Source organism: Solanum pennellii, chromosome 6, assembly GCF_001406875.1.
Source record: "Solanum pennellii chromosome 6, SPENNV200".
NCBI classification, from domain to species: Eukaryota; Viridiplantae; Streptophyta; class Magnoliopsida; order Solanales; family Solanaceae; genus Solanum; species Solanum pennellii.
In genome coordinates this window covers 45411719-45434181 of record NC_028642.1, presented here as the reverse complement: position 1 = coordinate 45434181, position 22463 = coordinate 45411719, and the positions used below count along the sequence as shown (strand labels likewise).

Genomic DNA, 22463 nt, shown 5'->3' with positions numbered 1-22463 from the left:
ATTGATTTTGTTCCATAACAGTTCGATTTTCGATTTAACCAATAAGACTTCTTCAAAAATATGACTCGATAAGATAATCTAACTTTACAAATGTTCATAAAATAGAAATAATAATAACTAACATCAAAAGTTCTATAAAAGTGTAACACAAAGAGAAATTAAGAGAAATATAATTTTTAATTAGATTTTCACGTTTTGTATAATGTTGAGTTGTGAACTCAAAGTCAAATTGGAGGCTAAAGAAAAAAGAGAATAACTAGTAAAGTATGAAAATTTATATTTAATATATATGTACAAATAATAAAATAAATTACTATAATTTTAATAGATTGTCAATTTACCCAATAATCTCTTTATATAAAGTAAATGAAGGGCCAAGAAGAGCCAAAAATCTCAAAAAAAATAAAGAACACATTCTTTTGTCTTGATTTTGTTTGAAAGGACTCTTCTATACTCATGACTATGGTCTGATCATTACCCCAACCGAGCCTCTTTTGTTCCAACAAATTTGATTTTGAAAACAAGAATGTTGTAGTATTTCATTTTAATTGAATAGTTAATAGGGAAAAGGGTCTGATATACCCCTCAACTTTGTCATTTAGAGCTGATATACCCCTTGTTATGAAAGTGGCTCATATATACCCCTACTTGTAAACAAATGGCTCACATATACCCTTTTTCTCTAACGGAAATGGAAAAAAAATAATTTTAATCTAAATTTTTATTATTTTTTGCTAAAAAATATAATCCCATATGAGTAAATTTAATCCTTGTCAAACATATTTTTTTTGACTTTATTTTGTTTCAATGACTAATTTATCATTATTATTTTGATAATTAAATTTATTTATGTTTCACTAATATTCTTGTAAAACTAATCGTAGATGACCAAATTTTTTCTTCGAATACGAAATTAAATTACAATACACACAAAAAAAATAGTTTAATTTTTTATTCTTTAAACTAAGGAATGAAAGAAAAAAACAAAATAAGAATAAGAAATTCAAATAATTATAATAAAAGAAGTCAAAAAATAATTTATGGATGAAGAAAATTAAAATATACCTTGAACTTTGATTATAGAATCATATATACCCCTAAAAAAAATTTTAAAAAAAATTAGAAGTAATAAATATAAATTTAAAACTAATTTTTTTAACTTCCGTTAAATGAAGGGTATATGTGAGCCATTTTGTAACGGCAGGGGTATATGTGAGCCGTTTGTATAACGGTAAGGGCATATATGAGCCACTTTTATAACGAGGGGTATATCAGCTCCAAATGACAAAGTTGAGGGGTATATCAGACCCTTTTCCCTAGTTAATATTCAAGCAACAAGAAAAAGATTCTTTTTTTTCCACATTAAGTCAAATAAAATATATGAAATATAAAATTCGATCCAAAAAAGTCTCATTTTTCTTTCTGTTTTTTGATTTTATGTTTACCACCTTGCTAGACTAAAAAGAAGAAGTTGTCGAGTATTTCACAATGCATTTTTTATATTATGATTTTAGTTTCTTTAATGAATCTATCTTAATTACTACAATATCCCTATTTGATAAAAGTTGCATTTGTATACGATAATCAGACTGTAGCGAGTATAGTCTAGTGGTAAAAGCGTGATTTGTTCCATTATCCCTTAAATAGTTAACGGGTCATTTATTGAATTCGTATTGCAATAAAAAACTTTATTTTTAAAAATGATTTAATTATTTTTCTCTCAATAACAAATTCGAGAACAAATACATATTATCGTAATTTGTATCAACTCTTCGCATACAAAAACTAAACCATAAATTGAATCAAATCACAAATCAAGTCTACCCGAAAAGAACCCGATTAATAATTTGATTTGACTTAATTTGATATTGGAACAATTAAGATTTTGCACACCTCTAAGTAGAACATGTGAGGACCGATTGTGTGATTGTGGCCCAAAAAGAACGCCGCCAAGAGGTTAATCGTCGTTGAAGGGCATTTACGTAAATTACAATCCTCCCCGATAAACTTTCTGAATCGTCAAAACTTTTCTTGATAATCAAGACGAGTCTCTCTATTATACAGTGTAAAAAATTGATACCCAAATCGCCTTAGTTTCTTCATCCAAAAACTGAAAAAGAAACCTTCTGAAACAAATCTTGTAGGATGAAAAGTGGTTCATCAGAGACCAAATTGTTACAAGAATTGATTCTTTATGCCGCAAGCGCAGCTCTTAGTTGTCTCGTATTGTTTGTGGGGCTCCGGCAGCTTGACCCGAATCGAGAGGCATCCAAGAAGGCTCTTGAACACAAGAAGGAAATTGCTAAGCGATTGGGTCGACCCCTCATTCAAACCAATCCCTATGAGGTCTGTTTTTCCACATTTAAATTTGATGGGTTTTTAATTCTTGATGGTACGAGCTTATGGGGCTAATTCCGCATTTAAATTTGATGAGTTCAATTCAATTTATAGGTTCTTATAGCTAAACCCATTACATTAGTGAAATTGTGGTTTCAAAATTTAATAATTTTTTAATATGTTAGTAATCTTTCACATGTACCCGTTGAGTGTATCTGCTACGAGAGAAAAGAGCTTAGGTAGGGTACACGCAAGAGTGTGGCCTAGTCGTCAATGATGTGGTTGAGAGCCCTAAGGTGTTAGGTTCAAATCCCAAAATGGAGTCAAAAACACTAGCTGATTTTTTTAATCTTTCTTAACCTTGATGCCTGGTGGGAGGTGACAGTTATTTCCTGGAATTAGTCGAGGTACATGAAAGCTAGCCCGCTCACCACTCAATGATAGAAAAAAGAGCTTACGTAGGTGACATGGTAAAAATGCTGCATCTAATTGCTAGTTGAATAAGAGTAAGCTACTTTCCTAATGTTAGCTGGTAGTTTGATTTTGGATATTTCAGCTCCTTGAAGTTATTGTTTTGGGGCTTAATTGATATCGGGGTTTATTTTTTTTTTTTTAAAAAATGGTTTTTTGGTTTGAGCTTATGTTGAAAGGAACCGTCTTTTCTGCATGCATGTGCTTATTTGTGTGTGAGATGAAGTTATGAGCAATGGCATACCAACCCTTGCAGATGAAAGTTGTGCGGTGATTTCAGTCTTCAAATCTTGATTAATTTGGCAAAGATTAAGATTTAGATGTTCACTTGTTATCAATTAATACTAGTATTTATTTCGTGTAATCCTTCATTACATTGGTGAGACAACTCTTTTGTTAAAGTAATATTGATGGTGTTGGCTGTGTTGAAGAGAGTAACCTAGTTTTCAGAACTTGTGCCCTTATACTTCTTGTGAAATTGTGGTATTTGTGTATCTGACTCAATTTTCTGAAAATTTGGTTTAAATGATATTTTTCAGTTGAAGATGAAAGTGTACTTCTGTTTTTCTCTACCTGTCTGAATTATTTAGAGTATTGAACAATGCACATTATATTTACTTCTGTTATTAAGATCATTTTCCTATTGATTTGTCAGAGCTTCCTCTCGTGCTCCATCTTAGTACCTAGCAGTATGAAAAACCTGTGATATATGAAAATTTAGGTTTAAAAAGACAGATCAGTTTATGTTATAAGGAGTAAATTTAAATTCAAGTAGAATATTTCTTTCTTGGCCTGAATAATTTCAAGAATCAGACTTTGTAGAATCTTCTAGCTTAGTAAAAAATGATCATTTTCATATTGAATTCAATCATTCTCATTATTGAGATGGGATAACTTATGTCTCTTTTGTACATTGTGTCAACAGGATGTGATAGCCTGTGATGTAGTGAACCCTGATCATATAGATGTGGAATTTAATTCCATTGGCGGGTTAGAATCCATTAAGCAAGCATTATGTGAATTAGTAATTCTTCCCATGCGAAGACCTGAGCTGTTTTCTCATGGAAAGTTACTCGGCCCACAAAAAGGAGTCTTGCTTTATGGACCACCTGGGACTGGAAAGACCATGCTTGCCAAAGCAATTGCTAAAGAGTCGGGTGCTGTTTTTATTAATGTGAGAATATCAAATTTGATGAGCAAATGGTTCGGTGATGCACAAAAATTAGGTGAGTGTAGCTTTTGCTTCTAGTCTTGCAAGGTTCATTTCTTAGTATTATTCTATTCTCGGGTGTGTTGCTTGACTTGCTGAAAGTCACATGACTGCATTATATTTTCTAAATATTGTTTCAGTGTTTGTTATTGAAGCGCTCTACAAGCATTATACTGTCCAAAAGAGCATTAGTACTGTGTCATGTAAATATATCTCACAAGGAAGTTGCTTGTTTGCTGGTCCTTTCTACATTCATGATTCATCTACACACTGACATTCTGCATGACCTCAACATGAGAGATGATCTGCTAATTTTAGAAATCTCTTTCAAGATTTTGTGATCGATCGGAGTTCTTTTGCTGTGAACACGCTGTATGAACTAGTGAAGTTGGAGTAGTAAAAAAACTGGAAAGCCTAGCTTTGTTAGTAGTTATTAGGAAAAACTTTCAAGATAATGTCGTCTAAAACTCTAAATCACCGATAGTAGCTTGATGATATTTTTGAGGGATAAACATAAACATCGAATCAAGACTTCTTTCTGTGAATTTTTGGATAGGTCGTGATTCTTGGCTTGCTCTATTGGATTCGTGAAATTGCCTGCTATTGGTTTATATGATGGATCTGAAATAGGAAAAAAAGAAGGCTTGTCACACTCGAGACTAGTTTTAGACTCATTATGGTTTAGCATTGATGTTATCCAACCCTGGAACATTTCAAGCTTTCAATAATGTCTTGTAGCTTTTTTCTTAGCTCATTAAATTGCTTTATTGCAGGAAGTATGTCATTAGCTTGTTGACATGTTTATATATTGTTTGAATTTTAGTTTCATCTTGCAGCTCTTTTTTTACCTTTTAGCAAGACTTACGAGCTTTAGGCATCAGTAAGGTTATCCTTATATAAAATGATGGCTGTTTAAATGGCTTGTGTTAAGTGCAAAGAATGGCAAACCACATCACTAAGGATTTTCGGGAGTAAAATATTGCAAGAATTACAAGAAAAAGTAGATAATAGGATTTGATGTTTTATAGCCTTGTTAATCTACCTTACACGGACACTGGCTCAAGGGATGATATGGGGTATTAAAGGTATTAGTCATTTTTCAAAAAAAAAAAAAAACACTTGAAATTTAAGATATATAGGTATGAATAGTATATATATTATCTTGTATATTACGATATAGTTGTACACTTATCTAGCTTGCTTATCAAAAGAAGTACACTATCCTGGCTTAAGCATTTAATTTTGATTATGAAAATTAAACTGGCTTCTCTTTACCATTTAGTGAATCGTAAGCTTTCGTACTTCCTTGCTTCGTATGTTTTGTTGCTGGAATTAGTTTATACTGTAAGTTCCATGTCTTCTATCAAGCCACCGGCTTACATATAGTCGAATGATAACTCATTCACGGTCATCAACTTATTGCTCCATACAATTTTATTTCCTCACAGAAGTATCAAATCCTCACACACATACCCAAAAAAAATCCTCACAACAGGGATACCTTCGTCTTAAGACCAAAAGTAATGTAAGAAAAGTGGCACCCAAGTGCGCGGCCTAGTGAAGGCAATAAAAAAAGTCAGGTGATTTTTTTTCCATCTGCCTAAGCCCTAGAGAGTTAACCCGCTAGTAGGTACCTGGAATAGTCATTGAACAGAAGGCCCACCATTGTCATCCAAAAAGAAGGTAAGAAAAGTGAAGCATTCATCACCATGGATTCTTTGGCTGATTTGAGGGTTGATTTTGGGTGGAAAGGTAGAGAGTGGAGTTAGACCTGATTCCATTGGTTCTGGTGGAGGGGAAGGGCTGTAGGTAAGAGAATTGCTTTTGTTGAAGAAGCAATAATAAATAAGCTCTTGCTCATTGAATCTCTCTCGACATGTGAAAGCTATAAACAGTCTACTAAGCCAATACAACAGTGCCATGTGCAAATGTGGATGCACACCCAATGGATTATTGGATCCATATTAATGTACTTCGGCCAGATGAAGAAGACTGGAACATACTGAAATAAAGGAGTGTAAATGATGCAGGCTAGATTTAAGGTTGCATTGTCCATGGAGAACCCATGGAAACTAACGGGCTTTCATTTGTCTAAATAGCAATATGGATTCTCGAGGAAGGAGAAGTGTGACCTTTGTCATGCTACAAAACTAGGATGCCTAGAAAATTCGTCTCAGATTCCTCATGAACAGCCCTAAGTTGAGATTATGTAAAGCCTTACACCCATAAGTATCATATCACAGTAATAATTATACGATGAGGATGCCCTTTAACTTGAATTCTCTGTATGATGGCTCATGTGGATGATTTGTATATCCGTCATGTCTTGTAATGTCTTAGAAGTCCTTTAGTTCTATATAGTGTTTCAACATGGTGTTATACTTATCTAATTTTGATGATCTTCTGAAAATTGCAGTTGCTGCTGTATTTAGTTTGGCACATAAACTCCAGCCAGCAATTATATTTATTGATGAAGTTGATAGCTTTTTGGGCCAGCGCAAGGCCACCGATCATGAAGCATTAACAAACATGAAAACTGAATTCATGGCTTTATGGGATGGTTTTACCACAGATCGTAAGTAGACCGCTGAATCATTGAATGCTTTACCAATAGTTTTCTCCCACCTAGCGGAAGAAATACACGCATACATATGTATGTATATAATGTGTGTGTGTGTGTGTGTCCACTGTATATGTATATGCTGTAGAGAGGAACTGATTGGTGAACTTTATATCACTTTATACTCCTCAATCCTAAGATAGTTGGTTTCAGCATATAAATCGTCACTATCCATTTCTTTATTTTGAGGATCCATCATAATTTGAGATGGTCCATCTTTTATCTAAGTTAATGTGGTCTAGCTACTGTGTTTTGTCGGCTTTAATCATTGTCAAATGCCTGATGTAGAGAATGCACGAGTGATGGTTCTTGCTGCAACTAATCGCCCATCTGAGCTTGATGAAGCAATCCTCCGACGTCTTCCTCAAGCCTTTGAGATTGGGTTCCCCGACCGTAAAGAGAGAGCAGAGATTCTGAAGGTGATTCTGAGGGGAGAGAGGGTGGAAGATACCATCGACTATGACCGCATTGCTAGTTTATGTGATGGTTACACTGGTTCAGATCTTTTTGAGCTCTGTAAAAAAGCTGCCTACTTTCCTATCCGTGACCTTCTTAATGATGAGAAAAGTGGAAAGCCTTCCGCGGTTAGTATTGTGTTATTTAATGTTTTGTTGAAATGCTAAGTTGAATTTGTATTGGCTTAGAAATATAAGCAACATATGGCTTATCTTATCCATTGATACTTGTTGCTTAGGGTTCCCAAAAAAATAGAAAAATGAAGGGAAAAAGAAGATGAAGATTGCTTTAAAATATAAATTTATCTTTTGGGGGGTTATGAGGAACCTTGGCTGATCAACTTGAACTGCTCTAGGTTTGAGCTGGTCTGTACACTGCTGACATTGAGGGAGGCATTGATACCTAGAAAAGGAACCTCTTATAGATGTCCGTCCCCCTCCTTCATGGCTCATTAAAAATAGTTTGTGCATATCTGGCCTTGTCATTTTCCTTTAATTTTACCTCAAACCTTTTTTTGTTGACATACCCAGTGGCCAGTGTAATCCTAAAAGTGGGGTCTGGAGAGGGTAGAGTGTATCTTGGGAGTTAGGGAGAGACTTTCTGCTAGACCCTCGGCTTAAGGAGACAAAGCAAATACTATGGAAAGCATGACAAAGTATTCTTGAAAAATAGGAAGGATACTACAACAAAATCGTGCAACAATCGAAGTAGAAGAGATAGTAGAATGTAACAGAAATCGGAGGACAAGAAATTGCAGGAGAAATACTATGACTACTTGTAAGGAAGGATAATCAAGACGACACTCTTCTACCTACTAACCTTCTTACCTCAATCTGTTTCCTCCACAACCTCCTATCTATAAGGTCATGTACTTGGTAAGCTGCAATGCTCTACCAGCCAATTAACCTTCTACCCTACCTTTTACCTCAACTCTGATTTTAATATGTCCTTGAAGAAAAAGAAACACATTATCAAAAAAGGTGGAGAATCCTTTCTTTTTTGTTTTGTTACCTTTACCCCAAAAAAGCAGCAAGTTTGCAACTGCTACTGTGATATAGTTAGTGCTTGACCCTGGATTAGTGGACTTGTAATCTTGAGCTTGATGAATTGTAGCACCTATTTGTGATGTTGATTTCTGTATTGAGAAGATTTGCCAGGAAAAATTGTCAGCAGTGTGTTTGCACGGGATTGTTGGAATATGTTTGTTTTTTCTATTATCTTCACAAGATTGTCATGGGACGAAGCTCTTTGGATGAATATATTTTTATTTTTCTTTTAGCAGGAGCCAAGGCCATTATCAGAATCAGATTTGGAGAAAGTTATAGCTACATCAAAAAAGACACAGGTTGCTGCAAATGAATACAACTCCTTACGTTCACAACTTGTTGGATTGTCAAGGCAAACAGATACAGATGATTATCCAGTCCAAGCTGCTATCAGCGAGCTATCCAAGCTTGTGGTTTCTCAAATTTTGAATCTCCAGGCAGAGAACCAAGATTCTTAACTGCCACTAGCAATTGCCATACAGTACTATGGACTGTAAGATTTTGATAGTTTCTTGGTTATGCCGAGTGCCAATATGCTTTCTTTTCAAGCACCGTGCTGCGTGCTGTTATCTACCTTGTTAAATTTATAACTCTAGTAGTCATTTTATCATTGCTTGATGTTCACTGCAAAGTGTGAACTGTTGTATGCTCATCTAATGTGTCACAAGTACCCGAGCTATACATAGGCGGTTAATCTTATTTTTCACTTCATTTTGGTGGTGCCAGGGACTTGCATGCATATATGGGAAATTGCACGGTTCTTTACGGCTCTGCTGTGTCTTGGAGAATGTCGTATTCAGGTTTTCTGCTAGTGTATTATAGAGGGTATTGATTGACAGACTCTATTTTTGCCAGGTGAAGTTAATGTTCAAGCTATAATGTACAATATATTAGGCTACCTAATATAGTTAGGTCTTGCATCCTCTATTAAATGAATGATGTTGTAGCTCTACAGTCTAATTCAATATCTCATTTCTCCCCTTGTAGATGTCCTATCTTTTATTTTATTTTTACAAATACATCTAAGTTACAATATAGCTGCAAAGAATTAGGTTAAATTTTTTTCTTTACACTAACAATGAAAAAAATAAATAAATAAGAAACTCGAATAATGATAATCAAAAAAGTCAAAAAATAATTTTTGTATGAAAAAAATTAAAACATACCATAATCTTTGCTAGAAGGATTATGTATATACCCTTACATGAATTTTTTAAAGTTAAAAGTCAAATAAATAAATTTTAAACTAGTTTTTTCACTTTCATTAGATAAAGGGTATGTGTGAGCTTCTTTTGTAATAATAAGGGTATATGTGAGCCATTTGTATAACGATAAGGATATATATGAACCACTTTAATAACGAGAGGTATATCGATTCTAAATGAGAAAATTAAGGAATATATCAGAACTTTTTTTTTTTAAAACTATTTTTTCAAAAAAAAAAAAAGAAGATTATAGTCAGTACTGTCTTCTAAGTTAGAAAATGCCATTTCGGCCTAACCATAAAAAACAGACAGCCCCCTGTCCCATTCTTCATCTGCTACTTTTTGGGGGAATGGATAGAAAATATGATCCAATTTCCAAGCATATACATGTAAAACTTTTAGAATTTAGAGGTGTTTTTAATTTGCTAAAGTTTACCAATCTTTCCTGATGTCAGACTCTATACCGAATTTCAGCCTACTCTTAGTGGAAGTAGTTCATGTTGAAATGGACAAAGTGACCAATATAGTTTCCGAATGAAATGAGCCTGTAGTGCTTGATTTGAATTTAGTCAGAGCTCCAATGTGGATCTCGGAGGAAAAAGAAAAAAATGGACAAAGTGCATGCATGCAGTTGAAACTTGATTATGTGGTCAAACAATTCCGTCCATTTCGCAATATAATATTTGTGTTGTTTTAGTGTTTAGTGATGGTTGTTGACTAGTTAAATAGAAAATTTTAAGGAAAAGCTTAGCACATGCCAAAGCTATCGTGAAAATCATGGTCTTTAACTCTTAAATATGTCAAAACAAATTAGAAGAGTATGCCAATAATTAAGGATCTAATAAGAAATTTACAGGTGAAAAGTTCTTAAAACATAAAAAGTGTGATTCCCTTTTAAAACGGTAATTTAAATTGCAACAATTATAGGTTATATAAATGATTGAAAAATCATAGTAAAAATATAATAAACAACTACTTTATCTTAAAAGGTTGATATAAGCCTTTAACCTATCATTCTTTCTTAAATCCCACTTCGGGTTTATTGAGTATGTATTGTTTTGACGAATGAAAAAACTAAGTACCAATGATTGAAAAAAGACGTATAAAATTTAAATTTGGTCGACTATATATAACATGCTATAGTCAATACGGACGAGTATGAAATTAAAAGTATCAAATATCAATGTATAAAAAACGTGATTAAACTTTAAAACTGGAAGTAGCTGTATATATAGCTGCTGAAATAGAAAAAAATGCTCCTATGTACATCCTGGTCACAGTCAAATTGGTCTAAATACGCTACGTAACGATGAAAATTCTGCTCATCTAATTATTAGGAAAGAAACTAGAAAACACATTTATTGTCCTACTATAAACAAGAATTTTCCAGTAGGAAAACACTGACCATAAAAATGAAATTATGTTCATCGTATTAATTGTGTAAATAATTTGTATATCACCTGAGTTAAAATTTTATAGATCATCAATGCATATAATTTTTTACGCTATTAAATCATTTAAAAGAATATTTCTAAAATTTGATATCTCAAAAATAAATGTATTACAATCTTATAAATGCACTCACTTTATTTCATATTAATTGAATTTGTGAGACAATAGACATATTAAAAAAAAATTTAAAAATATAATTTGAACCATAATTTTCAATTGCTTTTTGTGAAATCATACATATTAACTTTGTAATTAGTACTATAATTTATCTTGAATATATAAAAACATTGAACATCAAATAATGAAAAATATAATAAAGAGAGTAATATAAAAATTAGACTAAAAAGAAAGTATAGATATATATAGTCAGATAAGCACGGCTAGTGGCCGCTAGTGTACAGAGATATTAAAAAATTAGAAAACTATATGAAAGACAAAATCCATATTCCTTATTTGACTATTTAAACCTACCAATTCTTTTGAATACATTAATTAAAAAAGAATTAGCAAACCAAACACCTAAAGCCATTAAAAAATACTCCCAACTTTTCATTATTCAACATGGCACTTCACTAAATTCTTTAATACTTTGGTTTTATCACTCTTAATTATCTGCCCATCATTCTAGTTCATCCCACTTTTTTGTGTGTGATTATTCATCATGTTTCTGTATTTGTTAGCAATTATTCCTTTGTTTTTGCTTGTGAAATTTGTATCAAAAACATCTGTACTTCATATTTTCAAGAAATGGTTGCGTTTGTTGGAAGATAAATTCTATGTTTACCAGTTCTACAAGGTTCCCCAATTCAACCACAACATGCAGGAAAATCAACTCTATCGGAAAATCAGTACTTACCTGAATTCTTTACCTTGTGTTGAGGATTCCGATTTCACCAATCTTTACTCCGGAAGCAAATCCAATGATATCAACCTCGTTCTCAACGCCGATCAGAAAATCGTTGATAATTTCCTCGGTGCCAGAATTTCTTGGATCAATGAGAAGGATGAAAAAACCGGTGTCAGATCTTTTGTTCTGAAGATAAGGAGGAAAGACAAGCGTCAAATTCTTCGGACTTATCTTCAACATATTCACTCGAAATTCGACGAAATTGAGCAGAGGAGAAAGGAGGTGAGATTGTTTGTCAATGTAAACGATGAATCGAACGGAAACGGAAATGGAAACAGACGGTGGATATCAGTGCCGTTCACTCATCCGGCGACATTTGACACTGTTGTAATGGAACAGGATTTGAAGAACAAGGTCAAATCCGATTTGGAAACGTTCCTAAAATCAAAGCAGCATTATAATCGAATTGGCCGGATTTGGAAACGGAATTATTTACTTCACGGACCTTCCGGTACAGGAAAATCAACGTTCATTGCAGCAATGGCAAATTTCCTAAGTTACGATGTGTATAACATTGATTTATCAAAACTTTCAGACGATTCAGATCTGAAACTACTTCTATTGCAGAGCACGAATAAGTCTTTGATTGTTATCGAAGATCTCGACAGTTACCTGTGTAACAACTCAACAGCTCTAAGCTTCTCTGCGATTCTCAATTTCATGGACGGAATTTTTTCATGCTGCGGTGACGAACGAGTTATGATATTCACTATGAACAGCAAAGATCAAATTGATCCATCAGTTCTAAGGCCTGGAAGAATTGATCATCACATACACTTCCCCTTATGTGATTTCAACGCATTCAAAAGTCTAGCTAACAGTCATTTGGGAATGAAAGATCACAAGCTTTTCCCAAAGGTAGAGGAAAATTTTCAAACCGGGTCGGTTTTAAGTCCGGCTGAAATCAGTGAAATCATGATTTCAAATCGGAGTTCACCGAGCAGGGCATTGAAATTAGTGATTTCTACTCATCAGAGTAAAAGCAAGCTCATCACTTTGAGGACATCCGATAAAATTGAAACGATAAACAGTAACATTGAGACCGATGTAGCTCCTAAGCATCCACTATGGTTGAGCAAATCTAGATCGGTTCGACCCGTGGAGAAATCGGGTGAGTTGGATAAGTATCCACAAGGATTGATCAAATCTAAATCGGTTCGACCCATGGTGGAGTCGGGTGAATCGGGTACATTTGGCAAAGAAAGTGTAAACGATCTTAGAAAGTTTTATGGACTTATAAGGATAAAGAGTAGTAGGAAGAAATCTTTAGATTTTGATACCTCAGAAAAATAAATTCTAGGCAAGATATTGGTTAGCTAGTTAGCATGAAGATGCATTTGTTCAATTAGGTGTGACATCAATTTTAGTTTTGGGGTTCCAACAATTAATGGATCCTTTGTTAGAGAATCATCAATTTCATTAGTGTTATTCAATAATGAAAAGTAAATTTAGAGCGAGAGTTTTAGAAACTTATTGATGTGTTTGATGTATTTGAACCTATGGTCTTTCGAAAATCGTTTTTCTACTAAGATCTACATACATTCTACCCTATTCAAATCACCACTTAGTGATCTTTCACTGAATATGTTGTTGTAGTACTGATAGCTCTATATAGTATTACCTCCTTTTAGTTAAGTAAATGAACTTTATGTTAAATTCATCCCATTTTTTGGTCAACTTTAGCTATTCAATTGTTACAAACAATTGTTAAAAAGGAATAGTAATTGGAGTTGAAATAAAAAATTTGGTGGTTGACAAATTGGTAAGATTTGCAACCATTTTTTACTTTGCTATATTTACCTATGTCATTAGTGACATAAGCATGGTTTTATCCTTCTATGAATAGAGTATTCTTGCTCATTTGTAGAATACATTGCTCATTTGTAGAATACACCAAGTTAGAGAGAAAAAGTCATTTTGAGAGCAAAGTGAGGTATTCCATAGACTATACAAGAAAAATAGTCTGTGAAGAAAAATAGAGTGTGAACGATATTTTAGTAAGGTGGAAACCAAAAGAGTGTTGTTCCTTTTGAGTGTGTAGTAGTCACTTTGAGTATTGTATTTGTGACTACACTGTGTGAAATTCCTTACTATAGTGATATCAATTACTCCTCTTGGCCCGTGGTTTTTTCCCTTATTGAGAAGGGTTTCCACATAAATTTCTAATTGGTGTCGTTATTTTCTCATTTTATTTCCATTACTTTTACCATATATATTGTTGTGTTTATCCGCATTTTTCCAACAAACTGGTATCAGAGCCAAGGTTTTATCTGAGTATGCTCTGTGGTTGCAGCACAGTCTGAACTTCCACATCAGAAAAGATTTACTTTGATTTGCGATAACAATATTTTTTGAGGTAAAACAATGGAAGCCAACACAAGTAGAATGGTTACTTTGAATGGTGTTAATTATGCCATTTGAAAGGGAAAAATGGAAGATCTGCTTTATGTCAAGAACTTTTACAAACCAGTATTTACCACTGTAAAGCCTGATAATAAAACAGATGAAGAGTGGAATCTGTTGCACAGACATGTTTGTGGATTCATTAGGCAATGGGTCGACAATAATGTGTTGAACCATATTTCTGGGGAGACACATGCTCGAACCCTATGGGAGCATCTTGAAAGTTTGTATGCTTGGAAGACTGGCAATAACAAAATATTCTTAATAAAGCAGATGTTGAGTTTAAAGTATCATGATGGTTCTCCGATGACAGACCATCTGAATAATCTTCAGGGGATCATGAATCAATTATCTGTTATGGGCATCAAATTTGATGAAGAAATTCAAGGCTTGCTTCTACTTGGTTCCCTTCCAGACTCTTGGGAAATATTTAGAACTTCATTGTCAAATTCTGCTCCGAATGGTGTGATCTCTATAGATTCCGCCAAGAGTAGTGTCTTGAACGGATAGATGAGAAGAAAAACTCTAAGTTCTTCTTCATCCGATGTCCTGATAACTGGCCCCAGGGGGGGAAACAAAACTCGTGGTTCTCAGTATAGAGAACAAAATAAGAGCAAATCCAGAGACAGACTTAAGGATATTGAGTGCTATCATTATGGCATGAAAGGGCACACAAAGAAGTTCTGCAGGAAGTTGAAGAGGGAAGACAAAAAAAAAGAGGAAACTAAAGAAGTTGGCAATGAAAATTGCCTAGCCACCGTTACCACCGAAGATCTTGTTATTGTCCTTGATGCTGATATGATAAATATTGCTAGTGATGAGTCAAGCTGGGTTGTGGACACTGGTGCCGCATCTCATGTGACATCAAGGAAGGATTTTTTTCTTATACTCCTGGTGATTCTGGAACCTTGAGTATGGGTAATAAGACTGTTTCTAGGGTGGTTGGTATTGGTACAATTTGTTTGGAAACTAGTGTTGGAACTAAACTAGTTTTGAACAATGTGAAACATGCTCCTAATGTTCGTCTGCACCTAATTTCTGTTGGTGTTTTAGATGATGAAGGATATGTTAGTACCAACTGTGATGAAAAATGAAAGCTCATTAAGGGTTCCTTAGTTGTGGCTCGTGGTAACAAACGTAGTGGTCTATACTGGACTACGACATCTGCTTGTGTTGATATGGTGAATGCGGTTGAGAGTGATAACTCCTCAACGTTATGACACAAGAGACTTAGCCACATCAGCGAGAAAGGACTTAATGTTCTAGCCAAGAAGAAATTTTTGTCAAATTTCAAAAGTGCTAAATTAGAAAAGTGTGAGCATTGCTTGACTGGTAAACAAAATAGAGTTTCCTTTAAGTCCTACCCTCCTTCGAGAAAGACAGAGTTGCTTGAGTTGGTGCACTTTGATTTATGTGGTCCAATGAAGACAAAGACATTGGGTGGTGCACTCTACTTTGTCACTTTCATTGATGATTGCTTGAGAAAACTTTGGGTCTATGTCTTGAAGACTAAAGACCAAGTGTTAGGTGTCTTCAAGCAGTTCCAGGCTTCAGTTGAAAGAGAAATTGGAAAGAAACGGAAATGTATTCGTACTGATAATGGTGGTGAATATTGTGGACCATTTGACAAATACTGCAAGCATCAAGGTATTAGATACCATAAGATTCCTCCCAAGACTCCTCAGCTTAATGGTTTGGCTGAGAGAATGAACAGGACCTTGATGGAAAGAGTTAGATGTTTGTTTTCTGAAGCAAAGTTGCCGAACTCATTTTGGGGTGAGTCTTTATTGACCACTGCACATGTTATTAATCTATCTCCGGCTGTTGCTTTGCAAAGTGATGTACCAAATAGTGTTTGGTACGGAAAGTATGTTTCCTATGACCATTTGAGAGTATTTGGTTGCAAAGCTTTTGTACATGTGCCAAAAGATGAGAGGTCAAAGTTAGATGCCAAGACAAGACAGTGCAACTTCATTGGATATGGCCTTGATGAATTTGGTTACATGCTATATGATCCAATTGAAAATGAACTTGTGAGAAGGCGTGATATTATTTTCATGGAGAATCAAACAATTGAAGATATTGACAAAGCGGAGAAGGTAGAATCTTCAAGTTTTGATGGTATAGTTCATTATGATGACGTTCCTCACACAAGTGTGCATGATGTTGTTGGGCTTGATAATCATTGTGACGCCCAGAATCATGTATCGAATCAACATGTTGATGTTGATAATAACAATGATATTGTTATTGATGATCCTGTTGCTCATGAAGTTGTGGACGTTCAAATATTCCGCTTCGGAGGTCCACAAGACAACAGTTTCTTTCCTCCCGTTATTCACCCAATGAGTATGTGTTACTCACTGACGGGGGAGAACCTGAATGTATAAGGAAGCCATGGAAGATGAGCACAAGGATCAATAGATTGAAGCCATGCAAGATGAGATGAAGTCTCTGCATGAGAACCACACTTATGAGTTGGTAAAATGGTCTAAGGGCATGAGAGCTTTGAAAAACAAGTGAGTGTTCAAAGTAAAGTTGAAGAACACAACTTGAAGCCCAGATACAAAGCTAGATTGGTTGTTAAGGGATTTGGTCAAAGAAAGGATATTGACTTTGACAAAATATTTTTTCCTGTTGTGAAAATGTCCTCGGTTCGCACAGTTCTATGTTTGGCTGCTTGTATTAATTTAGAGATTGAGTAGATGGATGTGAAGATGACTTTCCTTCACGGTGACCTAGATGAAGATATTTATATGGAACAACCTGAGGGTTTCAAAGTAGAAGGTAAAGAAAATTTTGTATGCAAACTCAGAAAGAGTCTATATGGCTTAAACCCCTCCTAGACAGTGGTATAAGAAGTCTGAATCTGTTATGGGGGAGTAAGTCTATAAGAAAACTTCTTTAGATCATTGTGTATTTGTACAAAAATTTTCTGACAATGATTTTATCATCCTTTTGTTGTATGTGGATGATATGTTGATTGTGGGTAAGAATACTTCCAAGATTGACGAGCTGAAGAAAGAGTTGTGTAAGTCCTTTTCTATGAAAGACTTGGGCCATGCCAAGAAAATTTTGGGCATGAGAATTACTCGTCTCAGAGATAAAAGGAAGATTTATTTGTCCCACAAGAAGTACATTGAACGTGTACTTGAGCGCTTCAATATGAAGAATGCTAAGCCTGTTAGAACACCTCTTGCTGGTCATATCAAGTCGAGCAAGAAGATGTGTCCTACAGCTATGGAGGAAAAATAGAACATGGTCAAAGTTCCATATTCCTCCGTTGTCGGAAGTCTAATGTATGCAATGGTATGCATTAGACCTGATATTGCTCACACAGTTAGTGTTGTCAGCAAATTTCTCGACAATCCGGAAAAGGAGCATTGGGAAGCTGTGAAGTGAATACTCAGGTATCTTAGAGGAAGCTCATATGAATGCTTGTGTTTTGGAGCATTAAATCCAATCTTGAAAGGCTGTACAGATGCTGATATGGCAGATGACCTTGATAACAAAAAATCCACCATTGGATATTTGTTTACTTTTTCATGGGGAGCGATATCATGACAGTCGAAGTTGCAGAAGTGTGTTGCACTATCTACAGCTGACGCTGAGTGTATTGCGGCTACTGAAGCCGGCAAGGAGATGATATGCTAAAGCGATTTCTTCAAGAGCTTGGTTTAAATTAGATGGAGTATATTGTCTGTTGTGACAGCCAGAGTGCAATAGAGTTGAGAGAGAAAAATCATTTTGAGAGCAAAGTGAGGTATTCCATAGACTATACAAGAAAAATAGACTGTGAAGAAAAATAGAGTGTGAGCGATATTTTAGTAAGGTGGAAACCAAAAGAGTGTTGTTCCTTTTGAGTGTGTAGTAGTCATTTTGAGTATTGTATTCGTGACTACACTGTGTAAAATTCCTTACTATAGTGATATCAGTTGCTCCTCTTGGCCCGTGATTTTTCCCTTATTGAGAAGGTTTTCCACGTAAATTTCTCGGTGTCGTTATTTTCTCATTTTATTTTCATTACTTTTACCATATATATTATTGTGTTTATCCACGTTTTCCCAACACTTTAATCACCTTTTTGAAGCATTATATCAACTCTTAATAATGTTAATTATTTTACATGACTTAAGAATTGCAAATTATATAAAATCAAAAAGTAAAAGTCTTGCAAAGGAGTACATATTTTACCTTTTGAGTCCAATATATAGACTTCCGTAACCTTTCATTTGGTACTAATTTGAACCAAAAAGGTCACAAGTCAAGTATATAATTTAGTATTGACATGTTGAACAAGCTAGCTTGTTTGTGTTTGACAATTATTCTGAATGCGTATGTCAAATTTGACTCACTCTATGCACTTTAGTTATATATAAAGAGAAGGACTCGTCAAAGTCGGGGAATTAAGATCTCTTACCCACCAACAACATTAATAGAAAAAAATAGTCTTTTTAGATCTCTTATATGTAAAAATGAAAAGTTGTTATAATTAAGACATAAACTAAAAAAAGTAATTATAAGTGGACTACAAAACCAGTTCTCTTGATGATCCAAAAGGAACATCATCAACTGATACATTTGGGATAGTTAATTTTAATATTCATTTGTTCCACAAGGCTTAGAAATTTTCCTACAGAAAATAGCTCCATTGAAGTTTGATCATTTCATGCCCATCATATTGACCTAATTATTTTTGGGAAAAATTACTTGGATGAAATCGAAACTCGATATATAAAATGGTACAGCAGGTAGCATTTTTATCCGATAGAGTTTAGGTGGTTGAACTTCATTCTTCTGAAGCTGCTGGTAATTCTTCTTTGTACCAGTTATAGATTCCTCCCTCCAAGTGAAATACATTAGTGTAACCATTTAGAACTAGCAAATATGCAGCAATAAGTGACCTGCAAAACGTGAATAAAATTTACAACTCTTTATTTATGACACATGAAAATGAAATGTTACAAAAACATCCCAAAATCAAATTAGACGGCCTAATTCATATTTCAAAAGCCAGCTCAAAGTGAGGAGTATTGTCCAAGCTTTATAAGGAGCTTAAGGCTGGTCTGATGTGTAATCACCATCCCTCACACCTAGATATGAACATCCATTGTCCGCTCCGATGTGTGCACAATCATGAATCGAGAGTATATTCAAAGCCTTCTCAATGTTTGGGGTGGCCACATTGGAACAAATGAGTCTGACTCTTATACCAAGTCAAATTTAGTATTAGGTCTATCTCACACCCGAAAGGTAGCTGAAAGAGAGGAGGATTGCTGAATTCTTATAAAGAGCCCAAGGTTCTCGTCCCGGTCCAATGTAGGATCATTCTCATGTCAGTTACATTCATACTATCAGAAAGATCTTGAGTTTTCAAATTTAGGTGTCCAAAACTGTTGAAGGATCACTAAAATGCCCCCATCCACCTTTGATATGGTATTATCATGGTTTGTGAGTGTAGATAACTTGTTCTGTGAGTTTCTCTTCTATCAACTTTCTTTTTGACACTCAACTAATTAAGTTGTTTGCGATTTAATAGGAGTAATAAAGATGTTAACCCCAGTAAAATACGAAAACGCATAAAGGAGAAGTATAAAGAAGATTAAGAAACCTTGATTGTTGGCCCTCGGGAAGATTTTGGGTAGGCTTCATTGTACCACCGGATGAGCAAGCGACTATAATCTTTGCATCCTTATTTATTTTTGATTCAACAACTGCTTGAGTATATCAACTTGTTAGTTCTTTGGATGTAACACAAAAATTAATACCCATACGTTACTTATCAGGAAACATTATAAGCAGTGGCGAAGCCAAGAATTCAAACAAGGGACTTAAAAAAGAAATGGAGTATTTTTTTATGCCACGAGGATTTGATAATTCGTATATATATGCAAAAGAAATTATTTGGACCCTGTTGCACCACTCTGTCTCCGCCCCTGACTATATGAAGAGTATTCTTACGTCGTATGAATTCAGGATTTTCTTCAGTTCCAGAAAATATGCCAAAAAATGCGAATGCAGCCCTCCTAGCAATGTCCCAAGCTGTCCATTCCTTTATTAGCCTATATATCTGGACATTAATAGCTCCTTCTGGATGAGCCTGAATTCCAAAAGAGCAACTAACACAGTTAGCAAAGTCTAGTTCATATTAAATCATATTATCTTTGGGATAGTTGAGCTGCTCTTGTTTTTGTTTCCTCTGCTTTCGTTATCGCTTGAAGGTGGTAATTGATCACAGTATCATGATTTATATTAGGGGATAGGGTAAATATCACCCCTCTACTTTCATTTATAGTCAGCTTTATCCTATGAAAGTTACATTATATGCTAAAATTCATGGGACTGTACCTCTTTGAACTCGGCTTCAGGTCGTACATCAAGGATCACAAAATTGTTCTCTTTCTGAAGTCTAAATGCTTCTTTTGCCTCTACACTCCTTACCTGAAATTTATATACTATCCCTTGTTAGATTCTCTAAACTAATAGGCATGAATGACAAAAAGTTGGATTCTCAATTCTTTTATGCATTAATTAATTGATGATCATAACTTGTAGTGTTTCCTTTTGTTGATAATATACAAAAATAGAGAAAAAGAGAGATTGTTTTACCCTTTTCTCAAGCAATTTTGCTCTTTTAGTTGACCACTCTTCTTCAGCTACTCCACCAAAAAAAAACAATGGTTATAATAGTAAAAACACACAAAAAGAAGTCTTTAATCATAGGCAGGGGCGAAGCCACTTAGGCGAAGGGTAGTCTAGTGCACATCCTTTGTTAGAAAATTATGTGAGGGTTAAAAGTTGACTAATTATGAGTGTATATTTAATATTGTACATCCTTGGCTAAATTAGTGGCGAATTATCTTATACCTGGTGATTTAGCAGGTTTAGTAGCTGCACATCTGATTCTGAGGGTTGTTGAAGAGTTGTTGCTCAAGGAGAATGATCTTCTCTTGCCTGTGGTAGCTAAGCTACATGTAACAGATGCTAATTCTATGGGTGTTGAGTAAAATCGATGCTGCAAAGAAGCAGAAGTTGAGCCTGCGCTAACTGAAGTTAGTGCAGACATTTTTTTAATTAATGTTAGATGCTATAGATTATGATTTCTAATTATTGCAGCACAGATTGAAAGATGCAAACTTGATGTGTTCTGGTTTATTCTCTCTCTCTCTTTTTTTTTTGGTCTGGAAATATCATTGTAAATGTGGATATTTTTGGCAATCTGAGTTTGTGGTGATAGTTTAAAGGCAGTGGGGTTATTTGGATTTCATTATTGCCATGTCATCTGTCTTTTCTCTCTCAAAGATTATACTTCTTCCATTTCATTTATGATTTTTTTTAAAAAAAAATTTATGTATAAATTCCTAATCAAACTTAAATTGTTTGACTCGAATAATGAAAAATACTAAGACATAAGGAGTATAATCCATGTCCATGTGGATTCACCATTTCAGGAGTAATTATTACTCCATGCATTTAAAAAAGAATGACTTCCTTTTTTTAGTCCGTTTAAAAAAGAATGACCTTCTATTTTTTTTTTGGTAACTACTTTCCACATGACATGTTTAAGATCACAAGAATAGAGGACAATTTTGTACATTTAACATAACTTTAATGTAGGATCACATGATAAAAAATCTTCTTTATTTTCTTAAACTTCGTACCAAGTCAAACTCGATCATTCTTTGTGAAACGGAGGAAGCGTTATTTATCGTGTATTATTATAAATTTAAGTAAGGGTGCGAGTGAATTCAACTTGTATAGAACCGAAGTATCCCTAAATTGTAATATTGGGAATTTGAACTTGTCATTTATAGTACTCCAACGTTTGCTTGTCACTTTTGAGTTCATATTCATTAAAAAAGTCTGTTGATATAAGTATTTTATTAAATTATGTCTATTAAATGATATTTAATATTAAATCTTAAAAAATAATGTGAAGAAAGAGTATTTAATGTTAAGGGTAAATATAAAAAAATATAATTATCTTTTCTTGATATTGTCAAAAGTGACACAAAACCGAAAATTCATGTCTATGCAGTATAACTTCTTTTAATAAGAGGATTTTACTAGATAACTCTATTAAAGTGAAAATCATTGACCAAAGACTCTCTTTTCAACTTTGAGCCATAGACATTTCCCCGATTACATTTTAAGTAATGTCTCTATATAATGAGTTTGAAGTCAAATTGCAAAAAAAAAATAAAAAAAATAAATTTGAGTTACATTTCTAAAAAGGGCATTAAAATAAAGTACGAAATCAAAAAGGTTAGATTTCAACAACTCCATCCAAATGTTGTTGTTTAGTATATATAACAATTCCTGAGATTGCTCATAATCTTACATTAAGTTTTAGCAT

General features: G+C 34.3%; 3 protein-coding genes across 4 annotated transcripts; 2 read left to right on the top strand and 1 right to left on the bottom strand.

Annotated features, from left to right (window-relative positions):
- Positions 1–1938: 1938 nt before the first annotated feature.
- Positions 1939–9128, top strand: LOC107023677 (ATPase family AAA domain-containing protein 1). 2 transcript variants are annotated; one of them, XM_015224444.2, is made up of 6 exons: positions 1939–2346; positions 3734–4034; positions 6435–6593; positions 6927–7222; positions 8374–8633; positions 8867–9128. In XM_015224444.2, exons 1-5 carry the CDS (start codon positions 2146–2148, stop codon positions 8596–8598), a joined length of 1182 nt encoding a protein of 393 aa, XP_015079930.1. In that variant the 5' UTR covers positions 1939–2145; the 3' UTR covers positions 8599–8633; positions 8867–9128. The 2 variants fall into 2 exon arrangements, with proteins under 2 accessions (XP_015079930.1, XP_015079932.1); XM_015224446.2 differs by having other exon boundaries at positions 1942–2346; positions 8377–8633.
- Positions 9129–11017: 1889 nt separating this feature from the next.
- Positions 11018–13175, top strand: LOC107021791 (AAA-ATPase At2g46620-like). Its single transcript, XM_015222497.2, has one exon. It carries the CDS (start codon positions 11459–11461, stop codon positions 12995–12997), a length of 1539 nt encoding a protein of 512 aa, XP_015077983.1. The 5' UTR covers positions 11018–11458; the 3' UTR covers positions 12998–13175.
- Positions 13176–18577: 5402 nt separating this feature from the next.
- On the bottom strand, positions 18578–21286 carry LOC107023506 (rhodanese-like domain-containing protein 14, chloroplastic). The gene is made up of 6 exons (XM_015224218.2): positions 20975–21286; positions 20717–20763; positions 20456–20548; positions 20069–20207; positions 19719–19821; positions 18578–19011 (listed from the first exon to the last, which is right to left on the bottom strand). The coding sequence occupies exons 1-6, from the start codon at positions 21171–21173 to the stop codon at positions 18897–18899; spliced, it is 696 nt and encodes a 231-aa protein (XP_015079704.1). The 5' UTR covers positions 21174–21286; the 3' UTR covers positions 18578–18896.
- Between the last annotated feature and the right edge of the window lie 1177 nt (positions 21287–22463).

Excerpts from the sequence above, each read along its gene's own strand:
- LOC107023677 (XM_015224444.2), top strand. The coding sequence starts at position 2,146 with ATGAAAAGTGGTTCATCAGAGACCAAATTGTTACAAGAATTGATTCTT. Across the intron at positions 2,347-3,733 it reads TTCAAACCAATCCCTATGAG|GATGTGATAGCCTGTGATGT; the intron begins GTCTGTTTTTCC and ends TTGTGTCAACAG. Across the intron at positions 6,594-6,926 it reads GGATGGTTTTACCACAGATC|AGAATGCACGAGTGATGGTT; the intron begins GTAAGTAGACCG and ends TGCCTGATGTAG.
- LOC107021791 (XM_015222497.2), top strand. The coding sequence starts at position 11,459 with ATGTTTCTGTATTTGTTAGCAATTATTCCTTTGTTTTTGCTTGTGAAA.
- LOC107023506 (XM_015224218.2), bottom strand. The coding sequence starts at position 21,173 with ATGTCTGCACTAACTTCAGTTAGCGCAGGCTCAACTTCTGCTTCTTTG. Across the intron at positions 20,208-20,455 it reads CTGAAGCCGAGTTCAAAGAG|GCTCATCCAGAAGGAGCTAT; the intron begins GTACAGTCCCAT and ends TTTGGAATTCAG. Across the intron at positions 19,012-19,718 it reads CCCGAGGGCCAACAATCAAG|GTCACTTATTGCTGCATATT; the intron begins GTTTCTTAATCT and ends CACGTTTTGCAG.